Source organism: Gymnodraco acuticeps, unplaced genomic scaffold (genome assembly GCF_902827175.1).
Source record: "Gymnodraco acuticeps unplaced genomic scaffold, fGymAcu1.1, whole genome shotgun sequence".
NCBI lineage: Eukaryota > Metazoa > Chordata > Actinopteri > Perciformes > Bathydraconidae > Gymnodraco > Gymnodraco acuticeps.
In genome coordinates this window covers 3,307,820-3,329,170 of record NW_022990135.1, presented here as the reverse complement: position 1 = coordinate 3,329,170, position 21,351 = coordinate 3,307,820, and the positions used below count along the sequence as shown (strand labels likewise).

Below are 21,351 nucleotides of genomic sequence, written 5' to 3'. Positions count from 1 at the left end.
GGCAGTTAAAGGAAAATGTAAGCTACAATTTGACGCATTTCTTTTTATAACGACTTTAAGAGTGTCCAATATGAGTTTAAAGCTTATACCTGTCACTTCTTTTGAATATTCACGAGTTTTAAAACATGATAAAATGGCATTTGGAAACATTTAATGCCATTTAAGTAGTAACTTAATGCTACTGTCAGCCTTTAGAAGGTTACAGTCCAAAGGTCAGATAGAAAAATGTCTAAAATAGCACTCTTGTCGGAGCAGATTGTGAAACTTGTTAAGGCCATTAGATGTTGAGTTTTGAACAGAAAGCCGTACATGCTTTTTTTTGTAGCGGTCTTAAGACAGCAGCTACTGATCCCAGACCAGCAGAAATCCATAGCCACCTCTTTTTGCACACAGAGCTTTCTTTGGGTCCGGCCCCGCTAAGCAACCTTGAAACATCCGAACCCCGTCCTCGCACTATCAAAGACAGCAAAATGTCATCGTGGTCCTTTATGTCATACATGCACTGAGTATTAATCACGGCTGGATCTGCGCCTGAGAGGCTGATCAAATTTATTGTGTGGCTGCACGGGACAGTAATGGGTGTTTAATTACTCAATAAAAGCCCTTTTATAGATTCCCAGGCCTCCTGTGTGTTGAGCAAATGGTATTGATCCGTCTCTGGGCTGCAACATGATAGCCTGTGAAGGAGAATTAGAGCCGTTAGCCTGCTAGCGCTCTCTCATTCATTAGCTGCATTAGCCAGAGGGTGGTTAAGACGTAGCATCATACCAAAGTCTCAGAGGTTTCTCGAGCTGTAAAGCTCCGTGCACCTCATTTACACAAATATGGATCGGATGAGCAATGAATAACATTGACCAGATCGGAAAGTGTTTTGATGACAATCTCCAGGAGAGTCGTTTTTCCTTTTAAACATTTCCCTATACAGTAATCCAACCCGCTATGACAACGCCCTTAGCAGAAGATGTGAGCAGTATTAGTCGGGCTACCATCAAGACAGCATGTTTAATCCCACCTCTTCCCCACCTTCTAATCTGTAATCTGACGGCTCCTCCTCCTCATCCTCAGAGGCCTAATTCTGGATCTCTGCACTCTCAAAAGGAGAGAAAGGCTGAATGAGAATGACAGTGAGCCACGCCGTGTCTGTTCCACCCACGCATACATGTTTGGATCTCATGTCCAGGCCCCTGTACTGTATCTTTTCTTTTTTCGCCTAACTGCATCTGTCCATTGTTCTTTTATGTTCAGAGCATATTGCCGCTTCTGTGAACCGGCCCCACTTCTCTTGATGCACAGCGAAACCACTGCAATATCTCCCTTGATGTGTCTATATCAAATGAATGTGGCCTATTACAGACGTGGTGGAGTCAGTTGGGTGGCTTTGTGGACTAAAAAAGGGCCTGCAAGGGACCATGAAAGAGACATTGTCCAATACGGACCGTACAGTCCCTTTGTAGATAAATGGATTTTCATGCTTATCAACTGGGACACTGACATGAGTGAAAACTGTGGAGAATGTGGAATTACTCTCACTGGCCGGCCGTACACACGGACAACTGTAGTTTCAAGTGTGTGTGGTCTTTCATTGTCCGGCAGAAAGGTTTTTTTTATTTGGAACAATGTGCACTGTTAATGCCACAGCATAGTAGATAGATCCTTCTGGGAAAATGGTACTTTTATCAAACTCCCCATCCACATTTTCACATCAGGTTTAAACTGTGCACATAATAGTCGGTGTTGGGTGCCTCTTTATCCCTACAATTTCATCACAGAAAACAAATGTCGCTTTTAGCTGGACAATCATCCCTTTTTTTTTTTACTTAATCCAATTTTGTTATGAGAAGGATCCATTAGAGCTCGGCAATATGGCTGAAATTGATATAATGATATTAATAGGGATACTTTTCAAATTCAATCTGTATGACAGTATGGCAACATTGTGGAATCATGAAATTGATGCTCATTGCAAACAGTCTTGAACAGATTTTTACTTTTTTAATTACCAGAGCTAAACAGTTAAGTGTGTTATTTTAACAAAAGAAAATCAATTCTTGTCTATAAAGTTCATTTGCTCCGTGTCAGTTTTGCCAAAATGTACTTTTTCTACGGAATTTTCTTGGCAAAGGCTTCATGTTATATTCTGAACGTTAGCTAGCAGATAGCTCGGCATCTGTTGTGTGTAACGACAAAAGTTAGTACACTTAAAATGAGAGCTTATCACATTATAGTCTTTTAACTTAGACCCCAAAGGTTTCAGCCTGATTTAACTCGCCAGCTTATCATCACCCAAACCCATAGCCTATAACGTAAGTCAGAATATAGAATAAATGAGGCCTGAAGGCTACAATATGGAAGTAAAGAACGAACCCCCAAGCGGACACAAAGCGGCCCCGGGTTCCATGTTTTAATCCTGGCGACACGTGTCCGTATATGCGGGCGAGCCCACACAGACGCACATTAAACCCTGTTCACATTCCCCTGCCTTAGGGGTGCGAATGAGAAGCGATGTGTATTCGATGCGGAGCCAGTGATCTAGGTAATCTGCCTGTGCTGTGGGACAGGTCTATTGGTCCACAAATCAATTGGCTTCATGTCCGTGCCATTAGGCTAACATGGCGCTGCTGAGTCGCTGAGAGCGGTAAACAGACTGTTTAATTCCCCTGGACGCCGGCCAGGTGGACACTCCTCCTCCTGCTGCTTCATCCTCATCCCTCCCTTTTATCTATGTTATCTTCCTCCCCTCGTTCTATCGTCCTCTTGCATTGACTCCACTTCAGTCAATGCGGTTATTCTCAGTGGACGAGTGCTTACAGGAATATTGCTTGGAGGGATCGCGAGTGTGTATGTGTGTGTAAAGAGGAGAGATTTTGGCCAATGAACCCTTGCTGTGTTCTGTCCTCCAGTACTGTGTCTATACTGAGTAAGTGATCCCTTGGGATGCAGTACACACATCAGCATCCTCCCTATCTCTCTGTCTCTGTTTGTTTCTCTCTCAGTTTCCCATTCTGTCTCCGTCTTTCTCTTTTTATATTCCCCCCCCCTCCTCCCTCCCACCCTCCCTTTCTCTTTCTACCTCCAGACAGAGGCTGCAAACAAGTACAGTAATATGAGGGGGCTGCATCAGAAACAACCACACACACTCCTGATTAGAAAAATGCAGATTTATGCCCGAACTGTAAGAAGTGTATCACTTCCTCTTTTGCGCAGCTACACTAAATAAAACAACACCTCTGCCTCTCGTTCCGCCGAGCTTTTGCTTCCCTATATGGACGCGACTAATGACTTAGCTTGTATAACGTCAGCAATTCAATTTATCCACTTCACCGGCGCGCAGTGCATCCTGTTCTTTGTGCTACAGTATGGTAATTGGGCCTGCGTGTCTTGACAGATGAGTGTTGTTGGCGGTATCACTGTTGTGTGTCTCATTTCCTGCACGCTGTTGCTGATTGACTGATAAGACAAGAGGCCCGTAGACACGTCTGAGAGCTGAAACCTGATGAACGACGCGCTGAAGTCGTGAGGAAGCTGCTGTTGGATCTCCCAAAGGAACCTACAGAATTAAACCTTTACGTTTGAAGCTCTGCCGGTCAGCAGACCATTAGAAATGTGTACATCAGATTTGCCCCGTAGCCCCAGAACGTTTTACTGTTGCTAGGAGACACTGAAACCCTCTGACACATCTGGTCAGCTGTTAGTGCAAGTTGTTGACAAGGGTTGGAGCATCCGCAACAGCATGATATTGTTTACAAAATGAATCCGTCTATAGACTTGCTGTCAATCAGTCTTCCGCTCATGCAGGAGTCTTCAGACAGGTAGTAATAAAGCTCCAGAACGCTTTCATTTTGCAGGACTTGACTGTATCATGAGAAGTTTACAAAAAATGAAAATGTCTGAGTTCAGGCGGTGCTGTTGGCCCTTTGTTCCTCAGCTTCCACTCGTCTTCCTCCTGGGACCTCAGAGGAATGACATTCCCCTTCCACCAGAACAGTCTCTCCTTATCTTATGTCACAGCTCGTCTCTTCAATAAATACCGCACGTCCTTTTCGCTCTGCTGAATCGAACATTTTCACTGTTCTACAACCTCTCTACCTGATCATATTCCCATCTTCCCATCTAATGGACAATAAGAGGTTTATGTCTCTGCTTCTTATACAGTTTTTGTGGCACCTGTCTATTATCGCAACCATTTCGTTCTATCTCAAATAAGTCAGATCGCTGCATCCCTATTCCTGTTTCAGTTCCCAAACTGGATTACCATTTGTCTTTTGGACCTGTGTATTTAGTCCGGATGACGATGATTACACATCCTATGCTTGTCTCACAGTAATTAAGCTGCCGTTATTTATTTAGTCAACCGCGGCTGCTGTGAGTAATATTACACTGAAGATATGAGTACATTAAGTTGCCAACACACACAGCAACACCGTTATCAAGGTCTTTCTCACTCTGGATCAGGCAGAACTGTACGGAAAACATTTCTAATGTTCGCTGTAGTACTTGACTATCACCTAACATACAACACTCTACAAGCTTAGTGATCAAGCTTTCTTTACGCTGTGGTTTGGTTGAAGATGCAAGCCAGAGTTGGAAGAGAAATGTTGCGTACGTGCTTAGTATGGACAGCTGCTGTACATATGAGTGCCTCTTAGGTCAACAGAAACAAACTACAACCAGGTTAAAAAAACGTGTCAATAGAAAGATCTAAAGGAGCTAAATCTGTCTGGGCCAACGTCAAGACAAAAACTCACATCCTATTTCTGCCTTGCCTTAGTTGTGACATCTGTTCAACCAATCAAAATACACAGTTTTAAATACTGCTTATCATGGCAGTTCCATTTCTTGTTAATAAACGAATCAGGGTTATAACTAGGGATGTAGAACAGAAACTACTTGCTTTTTATTTGAATATCCTTTAATTATTTAGTAGGAAATTATGATTTAAGAGGATTTTTTGTTCTTCTACTATATTGACACTTGGTGTTATGCATAACGTATGCCGACGACAGAGTCCAGAGCTGTCTTTACTTTACTGCTAAGTAATTACTGCCTGTTTTTTTATTACCTTGTAAGTACAGCTGTAATTTTAGCCTGTGAAATCAAACTGAGACGCCTGAGCCTTCCACCGTGTTCATCGCCTGTGAATGTGATTACAGCTATTGATCGATAGAGAGTGACACGATGCTGGTGGATGTCACCTGAGGAGAGTGTGTGAGTAAGACGCTGTGTGTGTGTGACGGAGACAGACATGTGTGTCCATATGTTGGTGTGTTGGCCCATATGCTGCATGTACATACATACTGTACGCTTGGCCGTGTGTGTGCGTACGTGCGCATGTTAAACCCAGATCCAGTGTGGTAATGTGAGATCAGACGTAGGCTGTTAGCCGGAGCCTTACATCTGCTGTCAGCCACTCGCTCTAACTCTGTTAAGGACGTTATTGATTGCTCATTATTACCCCGTTCCCTGAAAGATGAGCGTCCCCTATGATCACATTAAATCTCTCCTCTGTCCAATTCTCCTGAGATGCCTTCTGCTCATCGGTGCCCATCAAATTTCTCCTCCGAGATCTGATATCAAGCAGCCTGACGTTTTTCATCGCCTCTGGTTCTCTTTGCGTCTTGTTTGATTCGCACCAAATCATTCCTTGTTTTTTTTCTTCCTTCCCTCTTTTATTGAACAGACACGGTTTAGCTAATTGATGTCTTTAAGTCTGTGTAATGGAAATCAGCGAACACGGATGAGCAACATTTGAAATTATGATTTGTTTTTCTTTTTATTAGACGCTTCAGGTTTCCATGTTAACTTTGTGATCCGTGTTTATTGACTTAATAGCGAACAAGAGGCGCTGACAAGAGAGTCATAATATGTACTTTACCTGTCAGAGCTGGGCTATTTGAGCTCTGTTCCATTTGATTTAAAAGGCACGATCATGTCATTCAAAACCAACACATTTGCTTTTGAATTTGCGTACAAATTCAAATGCCCCCTCCCATCTTGAGCCTCCTCTTTAAAGTTGCCCTTTCTCGTGCCTCAGGTTGTCATTTTCGCTGACGATAAGCAGTTGTTGGAGGTGTCAAGCGTCCGCCAGCGCCTGTAAAGTTTGGGACTGTTGAAATCCAGCCCTCAGTGAGAGGCCATCTCATCGGCCCCCGCCTTTTCATGAATAATGCAGAGCTATCGACTGTGTCAGTTGAGCGCGAGGAGACGCGGCGGCAGCCAGCTTGATATTCAGCTGCTGAAGCTGACTGGATGCCCTCACTTTGAGACAAACTGCTGGCGGACCGCTCCGACAGACAGGACCTGCATCTGCTCGTATGAGACGCTGTGTTGGCGCCGAAGTGTCCCGACGAGTGTCTGCACAAATCTGTCAAATATTTGTGCACCACACCAGATCCTCACCTGCACAGTGTCTACACATGTGTGTGTACGTGCGTCCTCGAGTGAGAATCTCCTGCCCCCTCGACACGAACAGTTCAGTCTCAATGCCACCGATCGATGGGCGTATTGATCCGCTGTTTGACTGTTTAGACAACCTGTGTGAATTCCAGCATAATGCGAGCCACAGTGGATTTAAAGACGCGCGTCTACTTCAGGTGCACGCCACCCTGTCGTTCCTGAGAGCTCCTTCCTGCTAACGCTGCAGATACACAGCACAAGTAGGTTCAGTCGGAGAATAAGCAGCTGGAGGACGAGGTTGACCGCATGTTGAAGCGGCCATGTTGAATCCAATTGAATGTTCTCCTCATGCACCTTTACATCCGAATAAAAAGCTAAGTGGTGGAAGAAGTACTCATATTTCTTTCCCTAAAAACATGACCATTAACCTCCCCTTCCTGCACATTTTTAAGTAGGAGAGTCTGCTTCATATTTTTTGGGGCCACAGTAAGTTTGAGCAAGTTGGCAGATCTTCCCAGAATCTATATGCGTGCAGGATTTGACACTTCCAACATGCACCGTGAAGGATCCTGCGAGTTCACAGGCTGGAGGTAGAGGTTATCCCAGCCAGGGCCTCCTCAGTAATCCACACACACACCACAGGTCGCGCACACCAACATACACACACACTTTCGCACTGTGCCACTCACTGCGGGCGTTAATCTCCACCAACTGCTGCTCAACTTTAATCTGGCATGCTTGCCAAGAGTTTCTCAATGAGTCATTTACTGCTTAAAAACGTTTTTATTTTACTTGTAACACCTGTTAGTGGAATCAAACTTTAAAAAATTGGTTGGATTCCATTTAATACAAATAAAATATTCCAAATATTTGTAAGCATTTTAGATTAACTTTTTTGAAGAATATTTCTTGAAAAAATATTTCTTGTTGAAATTGATAGTTTTTAGCATTTGGCACCGAGTTGCAAACTATGGAGCTGTGGTCCAGTGTACTGTCTGACTGCACACACACACACACACACACACACACACACACACACACACACACACACACACACACACACACACACACACACACACACACACACACACACACACACACACACACACACACACACACACACACACACACACACACACACCATGTATACATCATTTCAGGGGACATTACATTGACTTACATGCATTTCCTGGAGACTTATCCTAACGTTAACCATAACCAACACATGCCTAACCCTAACCCTTACCCTTAACCTTACCCTTACCCTAACCCTAAACCTAACCAAGTCTTCACCCTAGAATTAATGATTCCCCTCATGGGGACCTCCAATTTGTCCCCATAAGGGAAGCCATTCCCCACACGTGACTTTTAGGTCCCCACAAGTATAGTAATGCTAGGACACACACACACACACACACACACACACACACACACACACACACACACACACACACACACACACACACACACCTCTCTCCAATCCTCCCACACACACATAAACCCACACACGCACTGATACACACTCAGCCTTGTGCAGACAGACACAAATGCATCCACAGATGGTGACACTCCGGCAGTCACTCCTGGGCTGTCTGTCTACGTGCCAGCGATGATAACACACACACACACACACCCACACACACACACACACAGAATATGCACACGTACACACAGCCTGGTGGCAACAAACACGGTGATGCATCATTGAGCATCGGCTGGTTTTCCTCTAACTGCTGAGGGGAAATCAGCGTGGTGTTAAGTAACCATTCATGTGGAGCCGAGACCACACAAACAAACATCACACCTACACTTCTTAAAATACATCTACCGCGGAAAAAAAACACAATACGATTGAATAATATAAAAGTTCTCTTACATATCTTCTGAAGCTTTTCCACAAGTGCAATCATTGATATGTTAATACACACTCCAGTATCACTATTTAATTCCCGTGGCAAATATCTCTTGTGCTTTCTAACTCTTTCTTGGATTGTGATATATTCATTTGTTGATGTTAATGCTTCCACTCTGGACCGCAGTGTGCTGTGTAGGTAATCGCCCACTCCGGGGCTGCGGCGCCGCTGTTTGTGATGTGGATCTTCCTGAGGATCGTATTTGAATAATGAGGGAGGCTGGAGCGTTCTCTTGTGCAGAGTGTCTCGGCGCTGCAGCGGTAAATGACCTCTGAATAGTTGTTTTGGATTAGCCATCAAAGTCTTCCCTCGAAGTGGCCAATAGATAGGTACTTCCAGAAATGAGTCACTTGAAAATGATCATTGCCGCCGTTGCCGTATAAGATAATGGATAACCATTACACTCCATTTTCCCCAGCTCCTCACCCACACAACGCCTGCTCTTGAAATATGATGCATCCACTGTGCTTAGTGAGCACTTAATGTCCAAAAGCACCGTGTTTGTTGAGATTTACAACTGCGCCGGCAGCGGGGGGGGTGGAAGAAAGAGTGTGTCGTCGGCGTATAATGTTGTTCACTCAATAATTATCTCATTTTATTTACGAAGACAGACAGCTTTAAGCGAGGTTAGAGGCTTCCTCTCTATTATCTCCACCTGACACCCCTCTCCTGCGGCCCCCTTCCCTCCCGCCTGGCGCTAAATGACGTACTCCATGTCGAGGACTTTCCGAAGTTTCCATCAAAAAGGGGAACATTGCTCGAGAGAATGGGCGGGGATAAAAAAAAAACGCAACAAAGTTACACCGAAGCTTTCAGATCGATGTCATTTCTAAAAGGATTAGGCCCCCGCTCAGAAATCTATTTTAATTACTGAGCACACAGGTAAACAAAGTGCGGCTGGTTCACATGTATGGATCTGGGCTTCAGAGCGGTATTGATAGTATGTGGCCCATGTTAACCTCAGGGCCACTCTGAGACCCTCAGGTAGGGGTACAGCAGGGGGGGGGGGGGGTGTCACCGGACACACAAGGACAGTAGAGCTTTAATTGACACCAGTGTAGGGGGATGATAGTCTTAAACTTATTTGTCTAACAAAGTAAGCAGAGTTGGACTACTGGCAACTTCCGCTCGGCATATTTTAAGGATACAGCTTTACAATTGAATTAAACAATTTATTAAACATTAAATAAGCTTGAATAAGGGTTACAAATGTTGTTTCTAGATCAGTTATATGGACTAAACACTAATATTCCAACATAATAATGATATAAGAACAATTTATAAAACATGATGATTCATTGAGTATCCCTTAATGTTCAATTGTTTATAAATCTTTATGGATAGGAACTATTAACCTAATTAAGCCATTAGCTACAGCTTAAAACACTTAATTAACTATGCATTAGTAGGGCTTCATAGGTTGTGACTACTAATGGCTTTATACATTAATAAATTGTTAATGCTTTTTAGATTTAAAAATAGAATTAAGAGATTATTTGATGTGTTCAACAATTATATATAAACCCTTAGTAAATGATGCCTGGGTTGTACAATACAAATGATTACAAGTGACTTTGTTTGATCAATTAATTCAACATGTCTTGTGTGTTGGCAACATACAAGACATTGTTTGGTTCAAACAAGAAAGAAAGAAACATCATGTACAGTCATTTTATGAAGTCTACGATCACACTTCACTTCCCACAGGACAGATGTGTGTTTCTCCACACTGATGATATATGTGTGGATTTGTCCCGGCACAGTGATGCTGAGCGTCTTTACAGATGTTTTCCTCCCCAGATAAGAATAATCTGTTTGCCTCAGCGGGCTGAAGCGTGTTTGAGTGTCCTGCATGTGTGTGTGTGTCTTCATTCCTGCCTGTGTGACCGTGCCTGTGTGTGTGTGTGTGTGCTGTCTTTGAGGAAGGAACCCCGCGTGGAGCCGGGTGATTAGGCACGCTGCGCTAGTCACAGGAAATGGAGTAGCTGACGGACAGGCCGAGTGCATTATAGATGAATGCCATGCGTTAGCGGCTCCGAGCCCCCGCCGAATATCTCTCAATTTCCTCTCTGAATGACAAAAGAAGCCACGCACAATTTCCTTGATCCGGAGCATTTGTTTAACTGCGCCCTACCCATTTAACCCACCCATTCAATCGTCTGTCTAGTAAAAGGAAATTTAGACAGTGTCAATTTATACAGCTCGCAGCAAGATCTGATACTGGCAGGCAGGGGTGACGATGATACGCCTCTGGAATACAGTCGGGAGAGTTATACTTCTTCTGCGAGCTAAATTTAGAGTCATCATTAAATATACCCTAATATTTTTACATACCAGAAATATGTGCTCCACAAAGACGTTTGATGGTCGGAGCAGCGATAACTTCTCGTCAAAGATCGCAGATTAAAATGAATATTTGATTTTCTTAAAAAGACGCTGTCATTTGTCAAATATCCTTATATGGCGGCTCAGAGCTGTCATCTTTACAGCGATCTCTCTTCCCCCCTTACTGTCTTTGAGTTAGTGACAGCTCATCTCTCCCGGTCACTGCTCCACGTCTAGACTTTGAACTCGCTCTGTTTACTCCCTTATCTGTTGTTGTTGTTGTTGTTGCTTTGCGACGATGTAATGGTAAGCTCTGGCTGCGCTTGAATCGCCTGCTTCAAAGACGCAGATTCTGGTTGTTTTCAGATGAAAATTCTGGCTTGGAGAACAGTTTTGTTGTCTGAGGAAAGGTATTTAGTTGTACACATTTGTCTTTTTCTTTATTTATTACTCTTTTAGTCTCAAAATGTTGTCGGGTGACTGTTGCTCTGAAGAGGACGCGTCGCAGCGTGAGTTTTGATTATGTGCGTGTGACACCAGCTCATGACTAATTTCCTAATGAATTGCCTTTTGGAGGACCTAATCACATTATTTGACTCTGTACTGTAGGTTGTGTGCCAATACAGCGTAGCCCGTGGCTTAGTCACAGTGTGCTGGACTCATTAACAAGGCGATCCGGAGGTTGTCAAACACACACAAGGCCTGCGCACGTGAGAATACACACACTCGTGAAACATACAGACACACACAGCGCGTGATCAGCGCTTGAGATTTAGAGGTTAAAAGATGCCCTCTGGTGTATTTGATAAGGATTTGCGTAACTGGTTAGATTTCCCCGGTGGTGTGTAAAAACAGGTCTCTTTTGATGGAGCTATCGCTTGTCTTCTACACTCAGTCGGAGGCAGGTTTATATAAAATATGACATGATAGTTTGTTTTTGAAGGTATTCAGTGTCTGTTTGTGTTAGAAAGACAAAGAAGGGCATGCTTTTGTGTGTGTGTGTGTGTGTGTGTGTGTGTGTGTGTGTGTGTGTGTGTGTGTGTGTGTGTGTGTGTGTGTGTGTGTGTGTGTGTGTGTGTGCGGGCTTGGGAACTTGTACATCTCTTTTTCCACACATGGCTTAATTATGACGTTACCAAAATGGGCAGTTTGCTCTGACACCCCGCTTGCTGAATCACACAGCGGACAGACTTAAAAGAGCTCATTAGCTCTCTCTAAAGAGCTGTTTACTGCACATACACACATGCTCCGTAATAGGCAGCTCTGTTGATGCAGATGGACGCCGAGTGTAATGAGAATGATTAGGCTTCTCTATGTGGAGGCTGGATGAGGGAAAGAAACCGCGCTGGCAGACTTGACGCTTCAGAAGGTGGAGAATATTTCTGTTTGAGTCCTGGTCTCTCTCCCTGCTTTCTCCGCTACACACACTTGCTCTTTTTCTTACTCATACCGCATGTGTCCATCCAAATGCTTCGCACATTTCCCCCAGGCCCTTTAAACCCTTGAAAGATTGAGGGGGAAATCAAATAAGGGGTGCGCTGAACGCTCCATTGAGGTGCAGCAAATACAAAGAATGAATAGAAAATAATTCAGCTACCCGAGAAAAGGTATTTTACCTGTCTGTACATGTAATCACACTGATGAAGGCTAACACACATTTTAAAGCTGGAGCAAATTGGGCTCCACTGAATCCTTTTCATATTTGAAATAGGAAGAGGGCCTTGAAAGTTTTTGGAAATGAATGTGTTGTTAAATGTATTAAAATATACATAAAATAATGGAAAGGTGTCGTTTTATTGTTTTCTTTCAAGTGTTTCCCTCTGACAATGAATCCAAGGACTTTTAAATGACTTTCAAGGTCTTTCAAAATGAGTATCTGTAAGTCGGCCTACCTTAAGCATTTTCCGAGTGGACCCCGCCCATCCTGCAGCGCACATTAAGTGACTTTGCTCATTGCCCTTGGTTTACATCACGTTGAATTAGAGGATACACACTGAAAGATTCCAAAGTCAATCCTCCTCCATCCCTTTCATATGTTTTGGAGAAGGAGCAGCGAGTTCAAAGCGCTCAGTTCAAAGTATCCGTCCTCATTTGAATAACGTAGAGTAATCGCTATTACCTTATTTAAATAGTGCAAGTTATCATTTGGCCTTCATTTGCATTGCTGGGGTAATCACTGCGTCCCTGCATTAACCTCATTATGGAAGAGATGAAAGCCCTGATGGAGGCTGACACACTCTTTTATATATGTTATCTTTATTAATGATGGAATTAGAAAGACCCGTGTTTCTTTAAATGGAGGACATAACGCGGTTTGATGGAGTGTCAAACTATGGGGAGAAGAGTGTGTGGGATTCACAAGGCTTGCTTTATTTGTGTTTGCCATGCCCCCAACCCCCCCTTTTCTTCCACAGCATGCTCTCTCTTTGCCTAGTCCCCCCCCCCCCCCCCCCACGTTGAATTTTGTAATCTCCATCCGTGTCTCTTAACGCCTCCCTACACTGAAAAGTTAAACCAGAATCTGACACTTAAAACAGAACAATTCATCATGACAACGCAAACACACATCCATCTTAACACTTAATATTTTCAGTTGTTTACGAATGCAGTGCCGCTTTTCATTTCTCCCAAGAGATGCGCTAAATCAACTCATTATTGTCTTTAAACCCCAAATGTTGAATTTCCCGAATGCTAAATTTAGCATACTACAGAAACAATGCTCTGAACCAGCCTGGTTAATAAAAAAAAAAGCTTTATTTGACTATTTTTGACTGATATTGCTCTTGTGTTAGCGGCAGTAAAATGGCACCTCTGTCACAAAGAGAGCATTAGGAACACCAGACCTGGTAGTAACTGCTATATCAAACATTAGAGAGAGCCAGAAAAGGCCAAGGTGAAGTGCTTGGCGACATTCCTATAATACCTTGATCACTAGTGGTGGTCAATAGAATTAGATTGCTGAATGCTCCATTAAACGATATAAGAATGGTGGGTATTTCTACAGCAGAATCAAGACACTTTGTTGGAGTTTCATAGCAGGCCTACAAGACTATATACTTCTGTAGAAAGTGGCTCAATCTGGTTTCCAGCCACCATTCTTCCACTGTCTCCTCTCTATCCTCTGCTACATATTAGTGTGATAATATAGAAATAATAGAGATTTCATGTGCACTGCCAAGCAAGCATTTTGCTAGTGCCTCCCGAACAAATAATCAAGCATATCCTGAGAATATAATCCTTTAAAAGCACATTAAAATATAATTATTTACACAGGATTGTGGAACCTTTATTGTGCCTGAAGCCTCATTTCCTCTCATTTTGTCCAGTATCCCTGCCTTGTAATGTTCTCCTTGAAATACTGCCCTTTTATAGCGCTGCTTCCACTTTATGTTTTTTCAATATTAGAGGAGCCTCCCAGCTAATACAAAACTTTCCTCCGCTTAGCGCTTTGTCTGAGGCGTTCCCTGCTCGCTACACTGGGAGGTGACAGGCATGCCAGCCCCTTCTAGACTCCCCTCGGCTAAAATGTTGTAAATTAACACAATTAGCAGATCGCCATTCTGCTAATTAGCCACTGGCGTCTGCCGAGAGATGGCTAGAAAGGAGAATCAGAGAGGAAATAGGGGTCTGGGGATTTCCCCCTCCCTCTCTGTGTTGTTACCAAACAAACACAGGGCCTTGGAAAAAGAGAGCAAGGCAGTGTGAACGTGTTTGTGTGTGTTGCAGTCGGATAAATGGATGGGAGGAAGGGAAGATTTGCTTCCCTATGAATGGATTTTATTGTGCATGCCTGCTTTAGTCACACAAGCACACACACACAAACCAATTCTGAAGGAGGCATTGCTCACAAGACCCCCGACTGTGGAGCTCTACATGCAACCGCAGCCAGTCAATAAGTCAGGGGAAGCAGCCTAAATGACACCGATATTATCCTTTATTTGTGTGCACTAAGTCAAATCAAACAGGGTTCAATCTGCCGCGCGGCTGCTGTGATTACGCCCCGTCCAGCCTTTGATAGCGCCACGGCTTTGATAGTGAGACAACGATGGAGTCGCTGTGTGACTGTCAGTGTTTGCAGATGGCATTGGCTGGGATTAAAGGAAACAGTGGCTCTCAAGCCTCCCGAGGCAATAAAGGGGAGAGCCAGGTGAGTGTGTCTGAGATGAGATGGAGCAAGGGAAGGAGGGAGGGGAGGAGGCGCAGCAGAGGGAGTAAATAAGAGGAGGGGTGGCCGAGAAGAAAGGGGAATGAAAGGGAGAGATATATATCGAAATGGATGGAGTCAGAATAAAAGGAGGTAAAGAGAAGGAGGGGAGGTGGAAAATGGACGACAAAAGCAGCAAAGACAAGGCAGCAGGGAGGCATGGAGAGAGGCAGACAGAGAGGTAAAGAGAACGGCAGAGAGGGAGGAGGTCAAGGTGGAGCTGTGCAGACAGGAACTAAGCTTGAGACACAATGTGTTGTAATTCATTGCTCGCTACAGCTCCTGTGTGCGTGCCTGTGTTTGTCCGTCTGGGTCAGTGGATGTGAGCATGCGTGTGTGTGTGTGCGCATGTGCACGTCAGCACGCCTGAGTGCAGGCAGAGATAGTTTTTTTTTTAAATGCCTGTGTGTCTGAGCATGGATCTCTGTGTGTGTGTGTGTGTGTGTGTGTGTGTGTGTGTGTGTGTGTGTGTGTGTGTGTGTTCGATGAAAGCACCACAAACAGAGGGGGGTGGATGTGTATGGGTGTGTGTGTGTGTGTGTGTTGCTTTGTGGTACTCGCCAAGGCGCATTTTCAAACCCATCTCCAGCCACCTCAGATGAGCCGGGGATTATAGAGTGACCCTCAATGCCTCTGTCTTATTGGTCTGGCCGGGGTGCATTAGGCTGCCATCCCACAAGCCTCTGTACACCACAACACACTCTGTGCTTCCTATGGCCTGTAGAAATGAGTAATTAATGTGCTGATGGACATAAAATTATCTCATGATATGTATCAGTAAGAAAGAAAGAAAGAAAACACCAGATGAGTATCACCTGTTTAATTGACCATCCTAGGCAATTTGAAGGTGTTGTCATTTTAATTATTGTGTGTCAATGTGTTCACATGTTGATGTCTATGTCTCTGTTTCTCTCAGGCTTAAAGATGCAGTGGACCCCCGAGCACAGCCAGTGGGCCGAACAGCATTTCGACATCTCCTCCACCACGCGCTCGCCGGCCCACAAGGCTGAGGCCTACAGGGCGGTGCCCGGCCACCTGCAGCGCTCCGCCTCCTACCAGTACGCCTGGGCCAACGATGACATCTCCGCCCTCACCGCCTCCAACCTGCTCAAGAAGTATGCCGAGAAGTATTCCGGTATCCTGGAGATGCCGGGCTCCTATTCCGAGATCCCGGGGGTGATGAACGGACGGAAAGGTGAATCCGAGCCCTGGCAGGATGGTGTCTACCCCATGAGCTGCATCCCAGAGGGGGTCTCCATCAGAAAGGGGGGGGTGGCGGCGGCCTCAGAGGTGGTGTCCGGCATGTGCAGCTCCCCGGGCCTGGCCTCCAGCACCCTGAGCGAGCCCAGCTACTCCAGCAGCAGCTGTGGGAGCCACTCTGCCACGGCGCTCCACTCCTCCTCCATGGCCTCTCAGGAATACGGCCCCCCGTACAGCAGTTCCTACCTGCACAGTAGTTACAGCTCCCAGTCGGCCCCCACCCCAACACTCCCCTCCCCGCTGCACAGCTCTGGGCTCCTGCAGCCACCCCCTCCGCCCTCCCACCCCACTTTAGTCCCAGCGTACAACGGAGGGTCCCCCAACTTGTCTAGTTATAATTACCCCCCAGCAGGCTACCCGGCCCAGAGCTCCGTTGGGCCGGGATACAGCCCTGGAGGAGCCCCCCCCTCCATCATCGTACCTCCCCCCAGGCATCGCTGCCCCTACACCCCTTCCCCCCTCTTCCACTTTACCTGGATACCCATACCAGAGCCACAACCTGACCCCAATTGCCCCCACCCCTCTTAACAGTAGCTCCTCCAACTCACTGAAGAGAAAAGCCTTCTACATGGCAGGCCAAGGAGAGATGGACTCTTACGGTAACTTTGGCTATGGCCAGGCTCGGAGCTCCGCTGAGAGCCCCATGTACCGGATAGCTGACAGCAGCAGCGCCAACGGAGGCTCCAACAGTGGATTCGACAGAGGTCCTGAAAAGCCTTTTAATCCCCAGAAGCAGTCCACAATGTCCTCTGAGCAGAGGAAGTACAGCAGCCAGGCAGCAGGTGGGCCACTGACTCCACCGGCCTACGTCACCTCCACCCTAGGGGGTTCCCGCTCAACGGATTCCCTCGGCAGCTTCACCTCCCCCTCCCTCAGCGAGCAAGGTGCCGAGGATCACCGTCTCCACCTCTCCCACTCAGCACCAGGGACTACCTCCTCCTCATCATCTTCATCCTCCCGGCCTGCTGAAGAGCAGCTAAAAACCAGTGACCCTCACCTCCTGGACATGGTGACCTCTGAGATCGTTCAACAGGGGCCCCCGGTGGATTGGAGCGACATTGCAGGACTAGAACTAGCCAAGGCAACCCTGAAGGAAGAGGTCCTCTGGCCCATTCTGCGCCCGGACATGTTCAGCAGTTTAGGCCCCGCCCCCCGTTGCGTGTTGCTGTTTGGCCCCAGGGGCAGTGGCAGGACGTTGCTGGGTCGCTGCCTGGCCAGCCAGCTCGGGGCCCCGTTCCTCCAGCTCAACGGCTCCACGCTGGCCACCAAGTGGCTGGCAGAGGGAGAGAAAATCATCCGAGCGTCCTTCCTGGTGGCGCGCTGCCGGCAGCCCTCCGTTCTGTTCATCAGTGAAGTGGACATGCTGCTGTCAGCACACCTCAGCGAGGAGAGTCCCATCAACCGGCTGAAGGGGGAGCTCCTCACCCAGCTGGACTCCCTGCTCATGGGCTCAGGCGACGACGGAGGCAACCAGGTGTTGGTGGTCTGCTCCACAAGCCGACCCCAGGACATGGATGAAGGGTTGCGCAGGTACTTTGGCCGCAGGGTCCTCGTGCCCCTGCCAGACGCGGCAGCCCGCCACCACATCGTGGGCCAGCTCCTGGCTCAATCTCAGCACAAATACTGCCTGAGCGTGGAGGAGCTGGCGCTGCTGGTCCAGCGCACCGAGGGCTTCTCCGGACTGGACATGGCCCGGCTATGCCAGGAGGCCCTCGTGGGACTGTTACACGTCTCCGCACAAGGCATGGACATGTCGGGTATGATGCCCCGGGGACAGGTCCGGCCCCTCACCTACCAGGACTTTGAGAGTGTCTTTTGTAAATTCCAAGCCAGTATATCACAGAAAGAGATTGACACGTACACTGAGTGGAACAAAATGTTCGGCTGCAGCCAGTGAAAAGAAAGATTCCGCCCTTGAGAAAAAGAGGCAAACACAATTCCTCCCCTCAGGGCAGAAGCATTGTGCTGGAGGGAAAGGCACACAGAAGGCCAACACAAGCTCACTGAGTTCTCACAAGCAGGGTTTAGACGACCCAGAGACCTGGTTTGATGAGACAACTGGCAGTCTTACAGTTAATGAGCAAGAGTTTTAATTTGATTGCTTGACACTCCAGAAAGCCAGGCATTGTTTACACATTGCAAGCAAGTTGGCTTGAGAAGAGACGCCCCAGTGTCTGTGTAAATATATCGTTACGTTCCTGTTCTTGACATTTAGTTGGCTATCCAAGTGCCTGAAGTGGTGCTTTCTGATTTTCTTTCTTTGTTTATTTGCCTCACAATCTACATTCATGGCATGAGCTGACGATTATTAAGAGCTTTAAAACTCCAGAGGTGAGTCTGAAAAACAGATTGACAGTTGCCATTGGTGGTGGTCAATCATTCTTTATTGTCTTGCTAAGAGCAGTAATCCATCAGGGCGGCAGTAGTCTGGGCCCTGACGCGCACTTATCTCTCCTGTGTCTGCTAAACAAACAAGCGTAACAAACAAAACTCAGGAAAGCGTTTGTGAATTGTACAGTACCTCAAGATTTCTTGACGAAAAGCACTAAGACCTGAGAGGAGAACCCGAGGGGGTTTATGTTTAGCGAAGCAGTGTTAGGTTTACCTCGACTGGCTATTATAAATAGCAAAGAGGTGACGATGAATGTACTGAATATTTTCTGGAACGATGGAACATAATCAATAGTGAGTAAAGACATGTCCTTTTTCTTTTCTCACAGCAGGTGCTTTAGTAACCTGTTTCTACTTGACCAATCCTGAAGCTTATTTTCATCGCTTAAAAAAAACAAAAATCTGTCTAGTTTTGGGGTTTTAGGAGAAATCAGGTGTCGGGTCAATGTCGTTGTATATTTATTCAAAACAACCATAATCAACATTGTTTATATTATGCGATGCTAGGCGTTAGCAGGCTTTGCTGGAGGCTCCATCAGTTTAGCTAACTTCTGTCTTGTATGTGAGGGGAGACGTATTATTTGACATGGAGGAACCTGATGCTAAAACACCTCCAAAAAATATAAAGATCGACATTTTAGGGAATACACATATTTGCTTTCTTCTGAAATGTTTGTCATCTTAACTACATTACTCCAGGAAGTCAGGAAGGGGAAAAGTAGAGGGTACATTGCTGAAGGTGAAATCTAATTTCATAATAGCACCTCTGATTGATTGACATCTCTGTAATGTTATTGTCCAACAAAACACATGGACACTATTTGAATCATTCAGAACATTTAAATCAAATATCCAAACTGACCATCGAAGACTAATTGAAACATCATTTCTTGGCACCTAAATGCATTTGGATACACACTTCAGTTGAGTGGAAAGCTTTGTAACATGAGTGAGGAATTGTGGTCTTAAAGTCCTTCATCCCTGAAGGTTATCTGTCGCCCATTGTGTTGGAATGTATTTTTTTCCCTTTCTTGTGTAAGAAGCTGTCCTTTAGCTCCACTGCTGCCACACAGGAGTCCTTAAGCTAGTGTAATGTACGTGCACTAAAGCATTCTGTGTAATATTGTTTGGTTGAAATGTATTTGCTTTGTCTGTCCGGTATTTATCCTGAAGGAGATTTCATTCATCATCAGTTTTTTATTGTAAACCCGTGTCTATTTTTTAAAAAATATAAGTAGGCCTACTTACTGTATGTCTAGGCCTGCTCTGTGTTGCTATCTCTGCGTCAGTGCAGCACCTGATGTGGGGGGGGGGAGAGTTCTGCTGAGCATCAGCAAAATTGACGGGAAGGAAAGACAGCCAGGCAGCGTGGCGGCAGCACAAGGGGAAAGCAGAGTGGTCCGTCAGAAAAGCACCCTCAAAACAATCTGTACCAGAATTCCTTCTGTCAGCAAATCCTCTGGAGAGAGAGTCCCTTTAGACAGAAAAACCTACTAATGCACTTCAGAGCACACAACAACAGCACACACTCCCCCCCATACAAACGACTTGAAACACCGGTCAACTCTGCGCTTGTTATACGTGTTTTGTGGCCCTTTCTTTTGTCTCGTTGTGTTTTAAATCTAGCTTTTACCTCTTTTTTTCAAACCCTTTCCTTAAGAGTTCTTCTTTAAAGCTACCTCATGGCTACAAAACATATAACGTCTTTCCAAATGTCAGAAAAAGCATTGAAAAAAAAAGAAAAGTGGAGAGAATAACAACAAAGTTTTGCGCAGTCTACCTCAGACGACTGTACTTAAAACATTTAGCTGATGGTGCACCCGCAGGCTGCAGTGTGTGAGATGGAGCTAGGTAACACACACACACACACATACACTCAAGCGATTTGTGAGGAGGGAAGAGTCGCCCTAAAGGTGACCCGGAAATGTATAATCCGATACATTTGCTTTAATCTTTTGTGAACTACTGTGGTTGTGTGCGTGTGAATGTGTATATACGTGGGCACACTCTTCTTTTTTTTATTTAGTGTGTTGAATTTTATAAATTGTTAGTATATATAACACACTTGCACAACTTTAAACCAGAGTGTAACGTGTTTCTGTTGTACATACCTATACATACAATACAAATGCACCACTTGTTTATATGTGTGAATATGTTGCCATACTTGCAGTCAATGTATTTTCATGTAATCTTAGGTACAAGCAGCAACAAACGATTCATTAAAGACATTTTCTTGGGAGATTATATCTTGTCTTTTTTTATATTTTATGTCACATTAACGTCTGAAGATTAATTACAGAATTTATTTATCAGTAGTAAAGTGTATGTATTGCCCTGCCAAAAAATAGCCCAGCTGAAAAATGGTCTTAATGAGCCTTGAGTTAGTCACCCTTGTGTGCAATTATAAAATCATCCGTGTTGCGCAGGAAGCCGGCGCTGTCGCTTCGCTCATTAAAATGTAACAATTCATTTCTCTTGCTGTGGTAAGAGTGGCAAGACCGAAACATTAAAGCATTAATTATCGTTTTTCCATCACAAAGAATTTGGATTATGTGAGTACTCTTAATGAAAATGATGTGCATTAGCCCACTGCGTTTCCACGGTATCATTATATAGCTGGCAGTGAGGTGTGGGAAGCTGCTGTATAGTCTCTATAATTATCCGTGGAAACTGAAACGCCTCACAAGAGGTTACAGAGCATCGAGGGCTGCTGTTTTCTTTATTTTCCCACTTTGAAATATGCTACATCCATGATCAGAAATCATCTGCGACACATGCTCTTTTTGTCCATCACATTTAAAGATGATATTTTCAATCCGAGTTGGTAGTAAAAATATGTTTTTTTTTGCTTTATATCAAGCT

General features: G+C 45.2%; 1 protein-coding gene across 1 annotated transcript in view; it reads left to right on the top strand.

Moving 5' to 3' along the window:
- The window catches only part of LOC117546572 (fidgetin-like), a 33,374-nt gene extending 12,646 nt beyond the window's left edge, over nucleotides 1-20,728 (top strand). The window contains 2 exon segments of the mRNA XM_034216802.1: nucleotides 15,752-16,493; nucleotides 16,495-20,728. Of these exon segments, the coding sequence (XP_034072693.1) occupies nucleotides 15,752-16,493; nucleotides 16,495-17,992 (2,240 nt within the window). The 3' untranslated portion in view covers nucleotides 17,993-20,728.
- Nucleotides 20,729-21,351: the final 623 nt, after the last annotated feature.